This window comes from Coffea eugenioides, chromosome 5 (genome assembly GCF_003713205.1).
Source record: "Coffea eugenioides isolate CCC68of chromosome 5, Ceug_1.0, whole genome shotgun sequence".
NCBI lineage: Eukaryota > Viridiplantae > Streptophyta > Magnoliopsida > Gentianales > Rubiaceae > Coffea > Coffea eugenioides.
The window spans coordinates 40,774,942-40,794,519 of record NC_040039.1 but is presented as its reverse complement, the minus strand read 5'-3'; the positions used below and the strand labels follow the sequence as shown (position 1 = coordinate 40,794,519).

Here is a 19,578-nt window from a genome sequence, read left to right as displayed (position 1 = left end):
TTTTCTTTTTTTTTTTTCCATGGATACCTACCTTCGTAAAACCAATTTATTGATTTCCTTAAATTTTGTTTGTAACCTTATAGGCTTTTGACATTCCTCAACCATATTTGTTGTTTTCTATCTTGACTTCAAGGCAGGAAATATCGTAGAAAGTCCTATTTATTGCCCCCTAATATAGGTTAAAAAGGAGAAAAAAAAATAGTAGAAGTAAATAGAAAATAATATGAGCCACATCATCTTTTCCATATATGATAACTACTACATTATTAGTGATTAATGTGAACACAAGTACTAAACTAGACTTTAAATTTATCTTTTTTTTTTGTTGATTTCCCCAGCATAGTTTTATTTTGTGATTAAAGATCAAATAAATTAGATTTTTTTATGATTCATTGATATAACTGTGGTGGAAACTTTAAAAAAATAATAGTATAATTATGTTGACAAAAGAACGACAACTCAAGTTAGTATCATAGACAAAAATATGTATATGTAACTATCCTGTCTAATTTGCAGAAAAATATGCTGCTGAAGATTTAATATCATTTTGCAGTTTCATATCACTAAATTTGATAACTAAAGTTGTTACAGACAAAAATATGTTTGTTTTACTCTCATGTCTAATTTTCAAAAAAAAATGTTAAATAATTAAATCATTTTGTATTTTGACAACACTAAGCCTAATAATTTTTTGGGATGCTAGCGCAAGATATCTTACACACAAGTTGATATGCATCTTTCCTTACATTAATAATATAATAAATTCAAAAATAACTTTTTATCATATGCTAAATAAACAATAAACAACAAAATGATTTTATCTTTTGATTTAGTAATTTAATCAATGGCTCCCATTAAATATTTCCAAATTATTATAATTTAAATTCTCTACAGATTTGGCATTTGTGATGCACAAAGAATTACAAAGTTTGTATCATTTAGTGAATATTTTTTTCCTTTTATGATACTCACATTCCAAATAAGGTTTTTACCTGAACTGCACCCATGATAGAGTATAATTTATATTATAATTGTTTGACTACTAAGACGAAATAACTAAAACTTCCTTCGTGATATTTCTTTTTTTGTCTCCTATTAGTAAAGTTCAAAGCAGTAAGAACTACAGTAGTCATTTCTTTTCTTTTTTTTTTTTTGTTAAATAAGTCTAAAAATTATCCTCACTCACCTCATGTTGCTCCTATGATTTTTATCATAGCAAATCTATCTCCTATATAATGTTCCTCTCTAGACGCTCATATGAACTCATCTCTAGTTCAGTTTCTCAGACACCTTCCATCCCTTATTTCGTTTCTTCCAATGCTTATCTTTATTGTCATTTACATCTTTCTATCTGATACATTTTTATCTTCTGTTCAATTCTTATATCCCTCCAACTTCATTCATTCTGCTTGAGAGATAGATTTGATCCTTTTCAACCAAATTTTTATTACCTACAGTTTAAACCTAAGGGATTTGAAAAAACCATCTTCTTAAGGTACTCGCATTTTGTTGAATGAGGCATCTTTGTGATTGGATGGCGAGATTTTGAGTTAGATCTAATTTAATGTTGTTACTCTATCCATTCATTTAAATTTTCTGTATACTTCAATATATGCATCTTATCATGTCTGTTTCGATAATTTTAGCAACCCCCAATTTCTACAAAATTAATTTGTATGGCAAAATTATGATTGCATTCTTTCTGTGCAATAGTAAATTTTTCTGTGAAAAACTACAATCCAAACAAAGGTGTTTTTGTTTGGATTGCTATTTTTAATTAATTCTGTTTGGATTGCTATGTTTAAGAGTTTCTGTAAAAAAAAAAAAAAGTACTATAACGATTTGATGTATGTAAAATAATAAGTTAATCGAAAAATATGTTTACAAAAAATATAAAAATTTTTCCGTGAAAACTACAATCAAAGTCAAATCAAGTTGGAAGCTCGTGCTCCTTAAGGCATTCAGAAGCAAAGAAATAGTAGCATTTATTGAGAGAGATTGTCTTTTTATCCCTTGCCTGTTGACTAGCTGGCACATCTTGTTTTATCCTTTACCAATGTCAAAATCAGACTTCACCAACGCTGCCGTTGACTTTTGTGAATCAATCAAAAACTTTGAGAAGAACTTATATAGTTCATCTTCTTGAGTTTTCCTCTACTAACTCATCCAAGTAATTTTTTTGTTTATCATTTATAATCACAAGAGCAAAAAAAAAAGGGAAAAAAGCATATAGAAAGGATTTCCATGATAAAGCGAAAGCGAAATAATCAAATTGGAAATCACATTTGTGCATTAAGTGTACTAAAACACTCGTTTATTTTTGCTCCATTTTTTAGGATTTGTGAGTTTGAAATGCCTTCAACAATTGGAAAACGGCCGTTGACAATTGAAGAGTCCAAGAACGTGGAACCATTTGCATCTTCTCCTGCGATTTTGCTTGGACAGGTCAACCTAGAAAACTCATTTGAACTTCACTCTTTGCAAAATTCTTTAAAATCTTCATTTTGTTATTGTTGTTATAGCAAATGTGGTTCTTTTAGATCCTTTCTTAGGAAGTTAATAGCACGAAAATCTTTCCTACATGCTTGGTAATTATTTGAGTTGCCTTATTAAAAAAAAAGTCAATTTTGAGCCTTTCAATTGTTTTTTAAATTGCAAACAATGACTAAAAAATTTTTGTTAACATTTTCGCCTCCATTATTACTTCTCTCGGAATATTCAGTCAAAATGTTGGAGTATTACCGAACATTTTGTATAAAAAACATTCTATTATAGATTAGAAAATTTATTGTTCTTTCTCAAAAAAATGAAAAAAATAAACTACAAGTATAAGAAAAGGATAATTTTAATGTTTATTCAATTTTACAATGAGAAAAGTACATACATAGATGACATGTGTATCCAAAGCTAGGTCCTCTTTGGGGAAGAAAATGACAAGTTGTAGGTCCAAATTTCTAATTAATACAATCTCTTAAAGTTGTGGTCTACTTTGACCATAGTTTGTATCAAAGATTTTCTTTCTCCATTCCTCTTTTACTAAAGGTGAGATAGAGACATATGATGCTAACTTTTGGTCAATTTTAATTATTTTACTTTTCTCTTACATTGTAAATGAATGCGAATCTATTTATAACAAAATATAGATAAACCATTTTAATGTACAAATTTTGGTCACTCATTTAATATTGTAACTAATGCATCGATCAGTCAATCATTCACAAGCTTTTATTGTGTCATTTTATACATGTCGAACTTAAACACTATAAACTTTCAACATATTGACATCAACCCATGATGGATCAACATAATATTTGGAGAAGTAGCTTTACAATTATGATTTTACTTATTTATTCAATAATTATAGAAGTCGATTATTTCCTACATTAAAAATATTACAATTTTAATGAATAATTTTGATGTTTTGGGTACTTTATTCAGGCTAGTCCCAAGGAGGTTGAGGCTCCTTCAATATACATGGTTTCAAATGCTTCCGAGGATCACATTCCAAACGAGGAACTTGAACACAAATCCGATAGTGAGACACAAGATGACAACCCTGTGGAGGGTCTAAGCTGCAGTACTCGTAAGAGAAGACGTTACCATCGCCATTCACACCATCAAATTCATAAATTGGAATCGTAAGCTTTCGAAATCCCTTAACGTATCAAATGTGCTAGGATTCTTAGCTCAAAGTAAATATAGAACAAAGGGTCGTGTTTACGTCATAGCTTGAATTTTATTTCCGCAGCTATTATTGAATGAAATACCAAAATTGAGCCTCAAGTTTAAATACAATTTGGATTTGGAAAAGGATAGTTTGGTCAATTTTAAAAGAATTGCTATGGAAATAAAAATTCAGTTGTGGCGATATCATTTGCCCTAGAACAAGTAACAAAATCAAAAACTTTTAGTGTATTAAAAATTTTAATGTTTTAGGTTCTTCAAGGTGTGGCCTCACCCCGATGACAAACAAAGGAAACAACTTGGTCTTGATTTAGGATTGCAGCCATTGCAGGTGAAGTTTTGGTTCCAGAACAAGCGTACTCAAATGAAGGTAATTAACTTGACTAGATTTTGTAAACGTACTATTGAAAATCTTGATTACATTTATAAAATTTCCAAAAAATATAGATACATTATAGTAAGTGATTTTTTGTCATTTACTTGCTATGACTATCAATTTAACTTAATTTTCTACAGACACATCTTGAGCGTGCCGAAAATGCACGTCTTAAAGTGGAAAATGATAAGCTTCGTGCTGAAAACGTTAAGTGCAAAGAAGTTCTTTCCAGGGCTTGCTGTCTCACGTGTGATGATGCTCAAGCAACAGCTGATGTTTCCCTTGATGACAATCAATTGAGAGTAGAGAATTCTAAACTCAAAGAAAAGGTATAATATATAATTTCACATATTTCTTGAAACCATTTTTATTGAAAAGAAGTTATCATGATCTTGTTAACACTTTTTTTTTGGTCATCTTTTTAGATTGCGAACCTAACAGGTCTAATTGCAAGATATGTCGGCAATAAGCACTATGCCGACAATACTTCTGCTTTGTCATCAGCTATTCCTAGCAGCTCCACTGAGCCTCAATGGGTAGCATCACTCAGAGGAGGGCAACAAGATATTACTCAGGAATTCGCTCTTGATGAAGCCTTATTCAAGTCATTGGCCAGACCAATTGGTATTGATAAACCTAAAGCAATTGAAGTTGTGATTTCTGCAATGGAGGAGCTCATAAGAATGGCCGAAATCGAATTTCCATTGTGGGTTTCGACCGCCGATAATAGGAGCTATTCCCTGAATGAAGATGCGTACTACAACTTGTTCCCTACAGCGATCGGTCTGAAACCAGTTGGATTCAAAGTTGAAGCATCAAAAGGAAGCGATGTGGTTTTGATGAATCATATGAATCTTGTTGAAGTTTTTATGGATATGGTAGATATCATTAGTGCTTTTGATAATTTGAGTTCAACTGCATAAACAATGCCATTAAAACTCATTAATTTTTTTGGTTTGATTGACAGAATAAATGGCTAGCTGTATTTGCAAGCATAATTTCAAGGGCTTTAGTCATAGAGGTTTTATCAGCAGGGCCTGAGCCTGGAAATTTCGATGGAACCCTGCAAATGGTATGACAGAATTCTCTCTTGTTTCCTTTGTTCCTAATTTAGTCAATCATTCTACCAAATATGAAAATTTATCGGTAAGATTAATGCATAATAGTTCTCTTATTGTCCTTCAAATTACTTAATATATCTTTTTAACAATTGAATTTACAGATGACTGCTGAGTATCAAATCCTCACACCAACGGTTCCAACGAGGGAGAGCATTTTCTTGAGATACTGTAAACAATTAGGTGAAGGTACATGGGGGATCGTTGATGTTTCGTTTGACAATTTACTTTGTTTAGATCCATTAGTCAAATGCAGAAGAAGGCCATCAGGATGTATAATCCAAGAAATGCCAAATAGCTGCTCAAAGGTGATGACCAAAAAACTTTATCTACTTGAGATGCTCTAATTAGTATTTTAGAGTTTAAAATTACGGTAAATTTTTATGTAAATTTTGGGCCACAGGCCAACTAAAGGATTATCTGATTTTCCAATTACACTATGCATGTCACCTTGTGATACTTGGTGATTTTAGTGAAATAGGAATTTCATTGACATTTCCTAGTATCACAAAGGTGAAATAGGGCAATTGGTGAATATGCAATCCACAGCTTCACTTAAGCACCTTAGAAACCAAATGCAATACTCATATAAGTTTGTAAGTTAATAGTTTTCATGTTTTTTTGATAGATCACATGGGTTGAACATGTACATGTTCAAGATGAAGGTGTTCATTATTTAGGAAAGCCCTTTGTGGAATCAGGTCTTGCATTTGGAGCTCAACGTTGGGTTTCAGTCTTAGCTAGACAATGTGAACGTCTTGCAAGTGCACTGGTGACAAATTTCTCTCCTAATGACATCAATGATACTGGTAATTATGATCTCTATTCTCTACTTGAAAACCATTTTCACAAATTAAAGCCATGAACAATTCTGCTTAATTGGATCAAACATGTTTTTTTTTTTTTTTTTTTACAATTACTCAACATAGCAATTTAACCTTAAATTACTACTTTTATTGCATAGTGCTAATAAGTCCAGAGGGAAGAAAGAACATCCTGAGACTATCTGAAAGAATGGTGCTCCGATTTTGTGCTGGAGTAACTTCTTCGACTGCACATGCATGGCTGAATTTATCTGAAAGTGGAAATGACCAGATAAGAATTATGACAAAGAGGAGAGAAAATGATCTGGGGGAGCCTTCTGGTGTTGTGTTAAGTGCTACAACTTCTTTCTGGCTTCCAGTTTCTCACAAATTTGTGTTCGATTTCTTACGTGACGAGAGTACCCGAACTCAGGTATTAAAAGAAATTCTAATTCTTTATATCAACTGGATTGAAATAAGTTGTGGTATTTGTTCATTGGTGGAAGCCTTTAATGTTTTTGAACATTCTCTTTGGCATTGAAGAACACACTCAATTTTGAGCACACATAAGTTTTGACTTACATATTTCATCTTCTTTGGATTCTTTTTCAAAAACCTTGTACAATTTCTTACCATTTCTTAACAGCAAAAAACCCACTTGATGTTTGCCTTGCAAAAAACCCATTTTTCATTTTTGTTGTTAATAAATCATTCTTATCTCTATTATTTGTTAATTACAGTGGGATATCCTCTTTAATTGCGAAGATATTATAGAAATCCTGCACATCTCTAATGGTAACGAAGTTGGCAATTGTATCTCCTTGTTACGGGTGAGTCTGATTACTTAAAATTATCTATCAAATTCTTATTCAAACTAGTTGTACTGCTTTTGCCTTTTATTTATTCAAACTAAGACAGTCTTATTAAACTCAATTGAACATACATGACCAAAAAAAAAAAATTTGAAAACATGTTAAAATAAATTTTCCAATTTTACAGGGTACAAATTCAAACCTTGGCAGCTTGCTGATGTTACAAGAATGTGGTACTCATCAAACAGGATCTTATATTGTCTATGCCCCTATTGACAATGGCACAGTGGATATGTTATTAGATGGTGCAAGCTCCGATCATGTAACACTTCTTCCTTCTGGATTCACCATATATCCCAGTGGACCTACACCTAAATCAATTCATGTTGATGCCATTTCTGGAGCTGCTCGAGATGCTGGATCTCTCCTCACTATTGCTTTTCAGATTTTGGTTAATCCCGTCCCAAATGCAAACATTCCTGCAACATCAATTCCCAGCATCAGCAATCTCATTGAGTATACATCTCACAAGATAAGAGCTGCTTTGGCTCTCCGTGGTGCCTAATTTTACTGTGGAATAGCAAGGTAGAACACATAACTTATGCAAGCTTTTGCTTCTTATGAGAATAATTTTTGTATAAATTGTGACATTTATTGTTTGTTCTTGTAGGTCAATAGTAGGACAAGGCCAGGAAAAGTCAAGAGCGCACTCTAACATTAATTTTGTGTTCACAAAATTTGGCAAAGGTGTGAAGGTGGAGAGGTTCGGGCATTGACTTCTCCAACAACTGTTCTGTAACTTATGACTTTGTATTACCATTGTTGCTTGTTTCTGAAACTTGTGCTTGTAACTAGAGATGAGTAATGGAGTCATCCATGCTGATCTCTGCAACTTTTATCTTATTTCATGTTTGCTTTTGATTAAGACTTGGATAGGGTAACTTGATCTTAAATCTAAGACCATAATGCTCCTTTATGGCTCTATGTTGACATATAAAACTTTTGGTTTGACTTGAAAGTGTTTGAGATCTTTGGTTTGGTTTGATTAAGCTTACATCTGGCTTCTTCTCCTAATTTACATGTTGACTGGTTTAGTCCTTAGCTAAACTAGTGAAGTTTGGAAGCTTAGAATGGCAAGATGACTAGAACTAAAGCTGGAAGGCTTGCAAGGTTAGAAGTAAGGTCCTGAGTGGTAGAAATGGAGAGAAGTAAGTCATGCAACTTCCAATTTCAAGCTCTAAGGGCCTGAGGGAGAGTTTGATTCAAGGGTTTTCCTCGGACCCATGGGGCTTCAAGGCTTTGAATTTTTCACTCATTAAGATAGCCAAACAGGATATAAAATGGTTCAAGAATCATAATCATAATCGTAGACCCTATCGTGGGTGCTTTCCTTCTAACTTGTTTGGCTTGCAATTGAATGAATTTCGTTCTATAGAGTTAAACATAAAGTCATCAAAGTTCATTATTGGGACACCGCCACCATTCCAATTCCCAAATTCTAAGTACTGAAGAAATAATTTCTTTATATCATGAAAAACAAAGATAAAAATTAAGAACTAATTTATTTCTCGCAAGGGACAAAGAATTCCCCAACGATGGGCAAAAAATCTGAGGCTGTGGAAGTTTCATTGCTAAAAAAAACTTGTGGCAGAACGTTTGCTTGACTGCCAAAATCAAAACAGATCTTCAAAGAAAATAAATAGAGACAAAATCAAATCAATAGTTACATCAAATATCTTAGAGAACAATTAAGTGGCATTCGTCAAGATCGCTATTAAAGACAAATTTTGTGCAAATAAATGAGAATTTCTACTCGATTCATGCATGTCACCTTCAGTCATGTTAAATTCATTCCTCCTTATGTTTTCTGCGACACAATCGTCCATTCCATAAATCTTATGCTGAAATTTTCTTTCTTGTATTCTGTTTAGTTAAGGAAATTAATGAGGATTGCTTTTTATCTCTTTTTGCTTTTTGATATATGTTTCTTTTTTTTCAGTTTTTAACTTTTTTGGAGTAATTAAAACATGGTTATTAGAAAAATGTTGTTTAACGTCAAAAGTTAATCTCATGAAAGCTTTTAATCTGCTAGTCTTTTGAAAAGCAAATGCTTAAATAAAAATGCAGAATAGGTTTTTGTTTAAAAAGAAAATGAAGCCCATTTATTTCAAGTAAACAAGTGCAGGCTGATCGCTTTCACAAACTTGCAGCATCATGTGAAACTATATGCCGCTTGAGGCTCCAAATCGTCATATAAGGAAAAAGAAACAGGAATTTTCTACCTTAGGATAACAATTTTTTTTTTTTGGGCTGTGAAAGCAATTTTTGGCGCCTTTTTTTTCTAGTAAGAAAGGGATAGGATTTAAGAAGCAATGAGAGGACAATGGGATTAAACCTAATACCTCTAGTTCCTAGGATTTCAATTTAGCACTTTCTCCATATGTTGAACATTCCTTTAGTTTTTTGGAGGGGGGCGGAGGGGGGAGTGTAAATGAAAGATTCTGAATTTAAGACCTCCTACGTACAAAAAAAAAAAATCCTTTAAATCTTAGTGTTTGTAATTCTCAACATATACTGTAAAGCTTTCCTAACCAAGTAATGGAACTTAAAGGAAAGGCAAAAAAAAAAAAAAAAACTCGAATAGTTTTTGGGCCAGAAAAAATAAAATCAACTTAAATTAAGCACAAAAAAAAGTAGGTCATATCACTTTCACAAATTGGCAAGATTGGTATTATGGCAACTATTTTTTCACTTGAAACTATCATCCACTTGATGGCAAACTCTTTGATACATGGGGGGTCTCTATTATAAGCTCGAATTTCATGATACACCATAAGCAAGATTTGATTCGATGTGAAGGAACATTTGGCAGTTTCTCCATTTCCTAGGATTATTACTTTTCATTTGTAAATTGAAAAAAAAAAAAAGGTAGGTCATATCATTTTGACAACTTGGCAAGATTGGTATTATGGCAACTATTTTTTTCGCTTGAATCTATCATCCACTTGATGGCAAACTTTTTTGTATTTGAGGGGTCTCCATTATAAGCTGGAATTTCATGATCCATCATTAGCAAAGATTTTATTCGATGTGAAGGAACATTTGGCAGTTTCTCCATTTCGTAGGATGTGAAAATGACTGTCTAAGTTCTATTAACGGTTCTTATTGATTGATAGCTATTCTTTGTATTTTCACCTATTTCCATACTATCTCTGTCGAATCATGGGAAACTAGAATTGAGAAGTATGAATATGATTTGCGCTTCAATTCTGACGGCCAAATGGTATGATTTTCTAGAGTTGTTAGAAATATTCGATTTTACACAGTTAGAAAATGTGAGGATAATATCACGATATCCTTCCTTCTTCAAATCACATGGATAATTTCAATGAATTTGCTTCAAACATTTAATAGAATAATTTGCAGTTGGAACTTTTCAAATCTTATGAACAACAAGATTGCCGATTCTTGAAAATCATGAAAGATTTTGGTCATAATTTCATATTTCTTTTGTGGCTAATTTTACCTTATCTATTTTTTATATTATTTTGGTTAATAAATGATGATCTTTTTGGTCATACCCATTTAGGTATGTCAATAAGTTGAATCTTATCCAAATCCAACCCAATATAGTTGGTTAGGATTTGAATTTAATTTCTTAAAACCAGAACCTACAAAAAATCTATATCCTATAAGAGAGTCATAGGTTTGGATAGGTCTGATTTTTTATTATTCATATCTAAATCCAAACTCATATCAGATCTTATCCAAACCCATATATATATAATTAAATTATATATATATATATGGGCATGTGTGTATGTGCGCGCGTGTGTGTGTATGTATATGTGTGCGTATGTATATATGTATTTATACTAGTAAATTTATAAAATAACCTAATATTCTATAGCCATTGGATCAATTACAATAAGACTTCACGATTGTTTTTTTTTTTCAAAACTAATCTTAGTTGTTATTGTAATTGGTATAAACCTTTTTAGGAAACAGAGAAAATTAAAATCAGACAAATGAAAAAGATTGGATGTCGACACAATTAAAATTTTGAAAATAAATAGAAGTAGTCGACAATAGTTCTTTTTTTCAGTTCATAATATTGCATTCAACATCTTGAATATCAATTTTATTATTTGAAAATAAAAATTGGGTGATATTTAGATTATTTTTAAACACTATATATTTTTGATATATTTTTACTTTAGTATGTTCAAAAAAATACAAAGAATATGCATTGGATATTTAGATTCATAAGTGTCTAGATTTGGACTTACTTTTTCAAACCTATAGGGGTGTAGGTCTGGATTTAGGTCTAACTAAATTTTATGGGTTTAGATCTAGATCAAATGGATGCAATCCAGATCTTATCTATTAATATGCCTATACGCATTGATATAATTATGCATTTTGCTACTGTAAATTTCCACCATAATTCCTTTTTCTCTTTAAATATTTTCATAATCATTTATTTTGTAAAAAAAAATTCACGAATGCGTGGTTCCATGCATTGTCATATTTTATCCAAAAAAATTTCAACTCATTGTCGGAATTTTTTTAATGTCTAAGGCTAAGTAGAGATCACAATTTTGAAAGGAAGAGCTCAACGCCAATTTGTTCTGAGTCTGATCCTTGTATATTTCTTTTGCTCACAAAGTCAAAGATCATTGATGGTTTCTCAAGAGAAAATTTTTTTTTTTTGAAGGTCTATCTAATGACTGAGATGGAGTTCAAGTGTTGATATTTTTAAAAAAAAATAGAGTTACATATAAAAAGTATATAAATGCAAGTTAAGGTAATAATTACTATTAATTTATATACTTAGATGGTAATTTGTACGTGATTTAAATACATCAACAAGTACCTATTGGCACTCATTAAAAACACCCAAGACTTTATGTCAAGAGAAAGAGAATTTATCATGGCTTGGCTGAAAAAAAAAACACCAAAAAAAACGTATCACCTCATTTATAGCCTAATTGCTGATTCAAACAATATTCAGTAACGTAAATGTGCTTCATTTGGATTAGCTGTTTTTGGGGGTGTCTTTAAAAAATTTTATTGCAACAGAGTTTTTAGAGTATATTTTGGAATATTTCAGAGTAGCCGAGTTTTTAAAATATATTTTGAGATATTTTTTAAATATTAAAAAAAAATTAAACTATTTTTTAGAGTACCTTTTAGAATATTTTTTAAAAGTGTTTATAGTATTTGAAAAACTGATGAATCCATAATACATGAAAGACAATCGGGCATTGATTTATCAATGTTATCTCAACTGTCTTATTTGTACTTTGTCAAACTCTTTGGATTTGTCCAATGGATGCTAACTAACACTGGGTGTTCGGTTTGATTTGAAAAATCTTTAACAATCTGTACATTGCCAACTGTTTTGAAATCCTTCTTCAATTAATTCACATATTTGCTTTCCTGATTTGAGCCTTATTACTAATTGAAACAATATTCAGTAACGTAAAATCCAGGATGTAATTTTCAAAAACAATTCGATATTGATTCATCGATCAATGTGATTTCAACTTGGAATTTGTGTAACTGAGTTTCTGGATGCAAATGGAAAAATATGTCTACACCACTGGCCATAACATACTGATTAAACACAAATCCTTCAATTAATTCACATATTTTCCTTCCCAATTTAAGCATTAATAAGTAGATTGTGATTATTTTCAACTTTAAGCAAATTAATTGGATAGGCTTTCAAGCCCGTCTGGTGGGTTCCATCAATTAATCCTTTCCATAGATAAAGATCATTTCAGTTAAGATTTAAGTTTGCTTTCCAATTAGAAAATTCTACAAAATGCTAACTCCTTTTTTTATATAATACATCATAATTTCATTAAAAAAAATCTGCACTAATGACAGAAGTTACATCATCAAATATACACAGATAGCAAAGAAATTCTACAAAATGCTGCCTTATGGGTATATATTTTTGTGCAATAATTGAGTTTCATCTCTTTCACTTCAATGGGGTGAAATTATCATACCTCATGTACAAGTAGGGAAATTTTATCAAAACAAAAGAAATGTAAAAGTATGGAAATATCAATTGGTTGATAATATATTACTGATTTTCGGAAAATTGGGATCTTCAATCGATTCTCTTTGAAATTCTCATTCAAATTTGTAAAGCAATTGGTGCTAGACGACTTTTAGGAAGTTTAGTAATGATATAGTTTGCTTATTTATCAAAATGGTAACAGGATCCTCTAGACTCAAAAGTTATTGGGTGGTGTAGGATTTGAATTGCTTGCGCTTGGGGCAATGACGCAGCTAGTGAGGTTCTAACCGAGGCGTGTCTATTGCTGGTTGAAAACTATTTCCAAACCCCCTCTTTGGCCTGGGTTTGGCCTGGGCCATCGAGAATTTCTGGAAGGGCTCCCTTCGGGGTAAAGCCCTAAAAAAAAAAAAAAAAAAAAGCTACTTATTAGGAACTGATATATTTGGATACATTTGAATATATATCACATTAAGTGATAAATAAATAATTTATCACTTATTTTTGTTAGCAAGTTTTATCTAGAAAATTAATGTTATTTAATTAATTTAAATGTTCTATTTTTTTATTATCAAACATATATGAACACGTTAAAATTTAAATCTATTAAATTCAAGGTTGGACTAAGTTATCAACAGATTGTGCCATACCCAGGGAAACCCCTTAAGTGTTTTGTGGACTACTCCTAACTTAAAATTGGACCAATAGGTCAGGCTCAAAAGTTATTGGGCCCAAGACTCAGCAGTGTTGCAGAAATAGAGTTTTACTTGTCATGGCCAGCAGACAAATGATTGTCACTTTCCGCTAGAAAATAAGGCTAGTTATCAAGCCCAAAGATTGATCACTGGCAGAGAATGCTACAAAAACTGAATTACCAACTTTTTTTACACAACAAATATTTCACGATGAACATTAAGGTTGAGACATATATTACATTCCAGAAAATTGTTAATGGATTCTGAAGAGTAAAATGAAAAAAAAAAAAAAAAAAATCCAGGCATTCTTTCTTTGCTCAGAACTAATCAATCTCTCTGCATCCTACTAGATAATGCCTCTAGCAATTAATCCTGGAAGAACATTGCACATTTTGTCCCAAGAGCAGAGAATATAGTGGATCAGAGATCCAGAGATTATTCCTTGGCCTTCAACATGGTTACTCTCCTAAACTGATCATTTCCCTCTTGCACTGTCAGGTTTCATTGTTGGTCCAAATCTGATTCTTCCTCAAGTGCCTTCACGCTTGTGCCAACATCTCATCTGTCTAATAACTTATTGCTTTGCCTGCATAAATAGGTTATGTTACCTCCTTAGTCTTTATAGAAGAAAATCTGAATGTAACTGAAAAGTATGATTAGTATCTGCCAGAATAGTGATTAGTATCTGCCAGAATAGGGATAACTTCTCAGAGTAATGTGGCATCATTTTAGAAAGTAAAATGAAAGGCTAATACCTGTGAGTAGAGGAATGTTCCAAGAATTGCAATGGCTGCACCAAGGGCATTAACTGGTTGAACAGGTGTATGGAAGATGATAATTGAAGAGACTATAACTGATATCCTCTTCATGGTGTTCCCAATACTAAATGTTAGCGGAGAGATCTCGTTTAAGGACATGTAAGAGACTTGATTGTAGAGGTGGTAGAAGACACTCTGAGCTACTACCCACCTAAAACAAAGATTCAGATCCATGTGTTAGAATAGTTTCAAAGAATGCAGAAATAATTTTTTTTTTTTTTGGTTAAATGTGAAGTGCATTTATAGAGACCAAAACAGGTTGTCTGTTGCAATTACCATATGAAATTAGGTCCAATTTGGGAGACTGCTTTCTGCCATCCAATTGCCCAAACCTGAGGACCCTCCACAGCTATTGCAAAAGGGGTCAGAATCAATAGAGATAGCATTGAAAGACAAGCATAGTAGTTCATTCCTCCAACAGATTTCCCATTCATGCCTTTCTTTGAAAAGATGTTTCTGAACACAAATGCCAAATTTGATACCATAGCCCCCATAAAACCTGTAAAATCACCAACAAAGACAAGATCCAGACGGTCATGAGCCAAAAGCAGAACTGAGTTAAGCATTTTATGCTAGACTACTGAATTGTTATACTACTTACCAGTCATATTGAAATTGAGTTCAGTGGCTGCAGAAAGTGCACAACCTCCGATAATTGGCAGAAGTGATAGGTATACTGGCAGAGGAAAAGCTTCTCCTAGTAGAAATCTTGAAACCAAAACACTGAAAGCTGGCTCACCGCTCTTGATGATATGAGTGAATGAAACTGCCACTTTTGACATACTTACTGTTGCTGCAACATGCCCAATTGTATGTGCAACAGCAACCTGGATGATGAAAACAAAGGAAAAAAATGGTTTATTATATGAAATTATTCAGGTCAAATTAGGTAATGCATAATAAGATGTAAAACTGTTATCATTCTGCTTACAGGAAACAGAGTTTTCCAGAACTCAAAATCAGTCTTTGGTGCTTCAGCAATTCTTGTAGCCCATGAAACTAACATCAACAAAGAGCCAGCTGCTAAGGACAGAGTTGAAGTGAGCCAAGGAAATGGAAAGGCATTGAGGACCTTCTTGTTGTAGATATTGAAAATCACATTCAGGCTCCACCATGTAGCAAAATAGATGCCAATCTTAAGCTTCTGCGCTGCAGCCTGTTGAGCTTCTTCGTCAAATTCAATGCTAATCGGTATTGGCTGCGATCGACGAGCTTCGTAGGCATTGCACTGGACTAAAGATTCGCGGGGTTTTGATGTTTCCTTCGATTCATCAATGTATCCAAAATTACTCACTGCAGAAATGTACAGAGGCTTCCTGGACAAAAGATTAATTTTGTCACATTTTCTGAGTGCAATCTGCTTGGAGAAAAATGGTGATAAATATGGCTTTGAACTTGAAAACTGGTTTTGTAATGGATGATCAAATGCTGTAGAAGCTGTATAGGATTGTCCAATTGACATTGCCATGGCCTAAGATTCTTGATTTTCTATTAGGCCAAAAGCTAACTGAGAGAGATGAATGAAAGAGTGGCGCTGAAAATCTTTGTTTTGATACTCTGATAACAAGAAATCTTTGGCAGGGTAAGTGCATATATATCCATATATATAGAGAGAGTGATTCTTGAAGTAGGGGACCAATATGGTAAAATTGGGTGGACTGACCTTTCAAGGGTCTGAACCGTGAAGGGTGGTTTTGATTTGAGTTGTTTGTCCATAAGGGATGGCAAGAGGCAGAAGTGTAGCCTCTATTGGACTCGCAACTCACGGGGATAGATACTTGGGGAATATTCCTCATCACTGCAACTTGGAATTTGGACACATTTTAAAGCCCCTTCTCTATTCAATTGCAGTTTTTTTACTTGTTTGGAGAAAAAGTAATATACTATTATTTGCAGTTCCAATGAGGGGAAGAAAAACAATAAGTTACTGTAGTTGTTGATGCATAGTACAGTTTGGATTGTAAGGTTTTCCATGTCTATTATTGTTAGTGTGATTTTTTTGAAAAGAACAGAATCTTTGGTGTAAATGGATAGGTATAAATCAAATAGTATCCGTTCTTACTCCTTGTATGTCGGATACTCAATCAATAATTTTTTAGTGTTATAGTTTCTGGGAGAATGCTATTTGGCATGTTTTGATTCTGCACTAAAGTTGCACATCTATCTTTTTACTCATTTAATATTGTTGGTTTTTAGAGTATAAACAACACTTTCTATTGCAAAAAAAATAAAATACTCACAAAAGACTATAAGACTTGTATTAAGGTCAAGGGCTGAAAATGAACTTATGTTATTCATTCATCAGCTCACTATTTATAATGTTTACATTAAACAAATTAACCTAATTTTCAACTAACAAATTTCCATACAAAATCAACAAAAACTACTTGCAAACAAATCAACATAATCTAAATCTTAGTAGAAATATTTTTGGATAACTCAACATGATTCTTTTAACAAATATTCGAACAAATACCTTTATTCAGCAACTAACTAAATTATTCCAGTATCAAATGAATCTAGAAATATCTCAACAAATATTTTCATGAGTTAATTTCACATAACTCCCCTGAGGTTTTTAACAATTGCAGAAAGCTCCCCTCAAGTTCTAAAAATTACACTTACCTCTCCTATTTTCACTATTTAAGTAATATTCTAGACCGAAAAGACTATACTTTTTTCCAAAATTTCTATAATACCCTTGAGTTATAATTCACAACAAAAATGTAAAGGAAAAAAATGGTTTACAGTCTCTATTTCATTTATCTTTATTTCCTACCACTATTACCTACTTATCAACATCCAAATTACCATTAAATAAACACTTATCTTTGTTCTAATGTTCCTCTTTTACCTTCAAAATTTTCGACGCAGACCATTGTATCAACTATAAACGCTACATCATATATTCAAAAACTTACCTACAATTTCATAACAATATCAAATTTTACTTAATATACTACAATATTCATTAATATTCCTAAATTTCAATTTCATGACTGCCACCTTTTTAATACAAAAAAATCTAAACCATCACTACTAATATCAATATCCACTATATTACATTGGCACAGAGTTCAAAATCAATAAAATTCTCTCTATAGGAATAATATCAGTAATTGTAAATCAAAAATAGAAACACAATGCAGTTATAAATATATACCAAGAACACTTTTTTTCATGATAACCATAATAGTATAACTTATATTTAGTTCCTATTCCACTTCTTATCCTTAATTTTTATTTTTTTATCACTGTAACTATATTCATCTCCATCTAATTTGATAATGAAATTAGCACTCAATTTGTTATTTGACAATTTCAATTTGCTAATACCTATCAAAAGTTAGAAACAAAAATGGGTGCAAGGAAACCATTTACTAATAATGAAAAATCGAGAATTGGGAATAGATACTAAGATATATAAGTATTGGTGGTTTTGATTCTGCACTAAAGTTGCACATCTATCTTTTTACTCATTTAATATTGTTGGTTTTTAGAGTATAAACAACACTTTCTGTTGCCAAAAAAAAAAAAAGAAACTCACAAAAGACTATAAGACTTGTATTGAGGTCAAGGGCTGAAAATGAATTTATATCATTCATTCATCAACTCACTATTTATAGTTGTTTACATTAAACAAACTAACCTAATTTTTAGCTAACAACTCTCCATACAAACTCAACAAAAACTACTTTCAAACAAATCAACATAATCTAAATCTTAGTAGAAATATTTTTGAATAACTCAACATGATTTTTTTAACAAATATTCTAACAAACACCTTTATTTAGCAACTACCTAAATTATTCTAGTATAACATGAATCTAAAAATATCTCAACAAATATTTTCATAGTGTCATAGTTTCATCAATAAATGCTATTTGGCATGTGTTGATTTTGCACTTAAGCTGCACGTCAAAAACAAAGATGCTAGTGGATTTTTTTTTTTCAAAAACCGATCCTGTCTTCTATCGAGATTCTCTCAACAACCTTTCTAGTTTGGTTTCTGGAATTTCCTATTCTCTCTATTTTTCTAACTCTTTCTAGACATTTCACAGGTAACTCTATCTAGACCTTTCTAGTTTGTGAACACAATGAATGAAAAGTACAATGTATAGACAAAGCTGCGTCTTCTGATTTCATGTAGTCAAACTGTACAATGTAGACTAGAATCCCAGAATTTTAGCCCAGTTTGTGTAATTGCGTAATTATGAAATTTTTTTTTGTTTTTGAAATTCAAATCGAGCGTAATAAATTTCCAAATACTAGAAGTATTTTCAAATGCAGCTTTTTATAAAACATCAAATTTTCATTAATTTTCCAATAAATCTGCCAATAGAAATGGCACAACAAAATCTAGAGGATCTCTCCTCCAAAAGACATGATCACATATAAATTTTACATTTTGCACTACCACATGAGCAACAACTTTTGAACAAAATTTGACTTAATTATTCAAAGAATAAATCTTGAACACATTCTGTGTCGCATTATACTTAGTGCCTGCAGTGCAATGCAGACAATGCAATGAAATTATGGTTTGGACAAAATATACTTTACCTCCTATGGTTTAGCGATTTTTCACATAAACCCTTTATATTTTCAAAAGTTATATATAACTCCCTCATGATTTGGATTAAAGTATTAAAGTAATGAAAATAATCATTTGTAATGGAACCCATGAAAATGTTGAAATTACCTTGATTTAAAAATTAAAATAGCTAAAGTGACTAAAATATATAATCATAATATGTATGACACTCTAACCCCAGATGATTTTATGTTTTACCATATAACCCCCTTTATGATTTTCAAAATATATATATAACCTCCCGTGGTTAATAAATAAATTTCAACTTTACATAGGGATGTTTTTGATGTTTTAGTTGACTCCGTTATGAAATGCAAATTCTGTCATTTTCACACTTTAATCCAAACTATAAGAGGGTTATATATAGCTTTTGAAACTATAGAGGAGTTACATAAAAAAGCGCTAAAGAATCTTTTGCCCTTATAGTTTTAATCAAAAAAAAAAAGAGTAAACGAATCAATTTTGGACAAATTCTGACCAACTGGAATTCAAATTGAAGATTGAGAAACTTTCAATTCCTGTTCTAATCATACTCGTTTCCACAATTGACCAGGATTTAGGCCAGTTGCACTTGTGCCATACTCCATGAAGATGAGAAAATCAACACGGTCATAGAAATAATGTAAGGGAAAGTTCCAAGATCCCAG

The 19,578-nt window shown here is 31.9% G+C and overlaps 2 protein-coding genes and 1 non-coding gene across 3 annotated transcripts; 2 read left to right on the top strand and 1 right to left on the bottom strand.

Moving 5' to 3' along the window:
- The first annotated feature begins 2,352 nt into the window (after positions 1–2,352).
- Positions 2,353–7,358, top strand: LOC113771658 (homeobox-leucine zipper protein PROTODERMAL FACTOR 2-like). Its single transcript, XM_027316228.1, has 11 exons — positions 2,353–2,445; positions 3,439–3,638; positions 3,937–4,054; positions 4,201–4,389; positions 4,486–4,938; positions 5,028–5,132; positions 5,283–5,486; positions 5,807–5,987; positions 6,143–6,414; positions 6,722–6,811; positions 6,981–7,358. The coding sequence occupies exons 1-11, from the start codon at positions 2,353–2,355 to the stop codon at positions 7,356–7,358; spliced, it is 2,283 nt and encodes a 760-aa protein (XP_027172029.1).
- Positions 7,359–13,072: 5,714 nt separating this feature from the next.
- Positions 13,073–13,223, top strand: LOC113772718. Its single transcript, XR_003468675.1, has one exon. It is a non-coding gene; the product is annotated as a U4 spliceosomal RNA (small nuclear RNA).
- Positions 13,224–13,629: 406 nt separating this feature from the next.
- On the bottom strand, positions 13,630–15,897 carry LOC113770186 (glucose-6-phosphate/phosphate translocator 2, chloroplastic-like). Its single transcript, XM_027314579.1, has 5 exons — positions 15,269–15,897; positions 14,939–15,164; positions 14,614–14,836; positions 14,275–14,488; positions 13,630–14,105 (listed from the first exon to the last, which is right to left on the bottom strand). The coding sequence occupies exons 1-5, from the start codon at positions 15,803–15,805 to the stop codon at positions 14,094–14,096; spliced, it is 1,212 nt and encodes a 403-aa protein (XP_027170380.1). The 5' UTR covers positions 15,806–15,897; the 3' UTR covers positions 13,630–14,093.
- Between the last annotated feature and the right edge of the window lie 3,681 nt (positions 15,898–19,578).

Excerpts from the sequence above, each read along its gene's own strand:
- LOC113771658 (XM_027316228.1), top strand. The coding sequence starts at position 2,353 with ATGCCTTCAACAATTGGAAAACGGCCGTTGACAATTGAAGAGTCCAAG. Across the intron at positions 4,390-4,485 it reads ATTCTAAACTCAAAGAAAAG|ATTGCGAACCTAACAGGTCT; the intron begins GTATAATATATA and ends TCATCTTTTTAG. Across the intron at positions 6,415-6,721 it reads ACGAGAGTACCCGAACTCAG|TGGGATATCCTCTTTAATTG; the intron begins GTATTAAAAGAA and ends TGTTAATTACAG.
- LOC113770186 (XM_027314579.1), bottom strand. The coding sequence starts at position 15,805 with ATGGCAATGTCAATTGGACAATCCTATACAGCTTCTACAGCATTTGAT. Across the intron at positions 15,165-15,268 it reads TCTGGAAAACTCTGTTTCCT|GTTGCTGTTGCACATACAAT; the intron begins GTAAGCAGAATG and ends TTCATCATCCAG. Across the intron at positions 14,837-14,938 it reads ACTCAATTTCAATATGACTG|GTTTTATGGGGGCTATGGTA; the intron begins GTAAGTAGTATA and ends GTGATTTTACAG.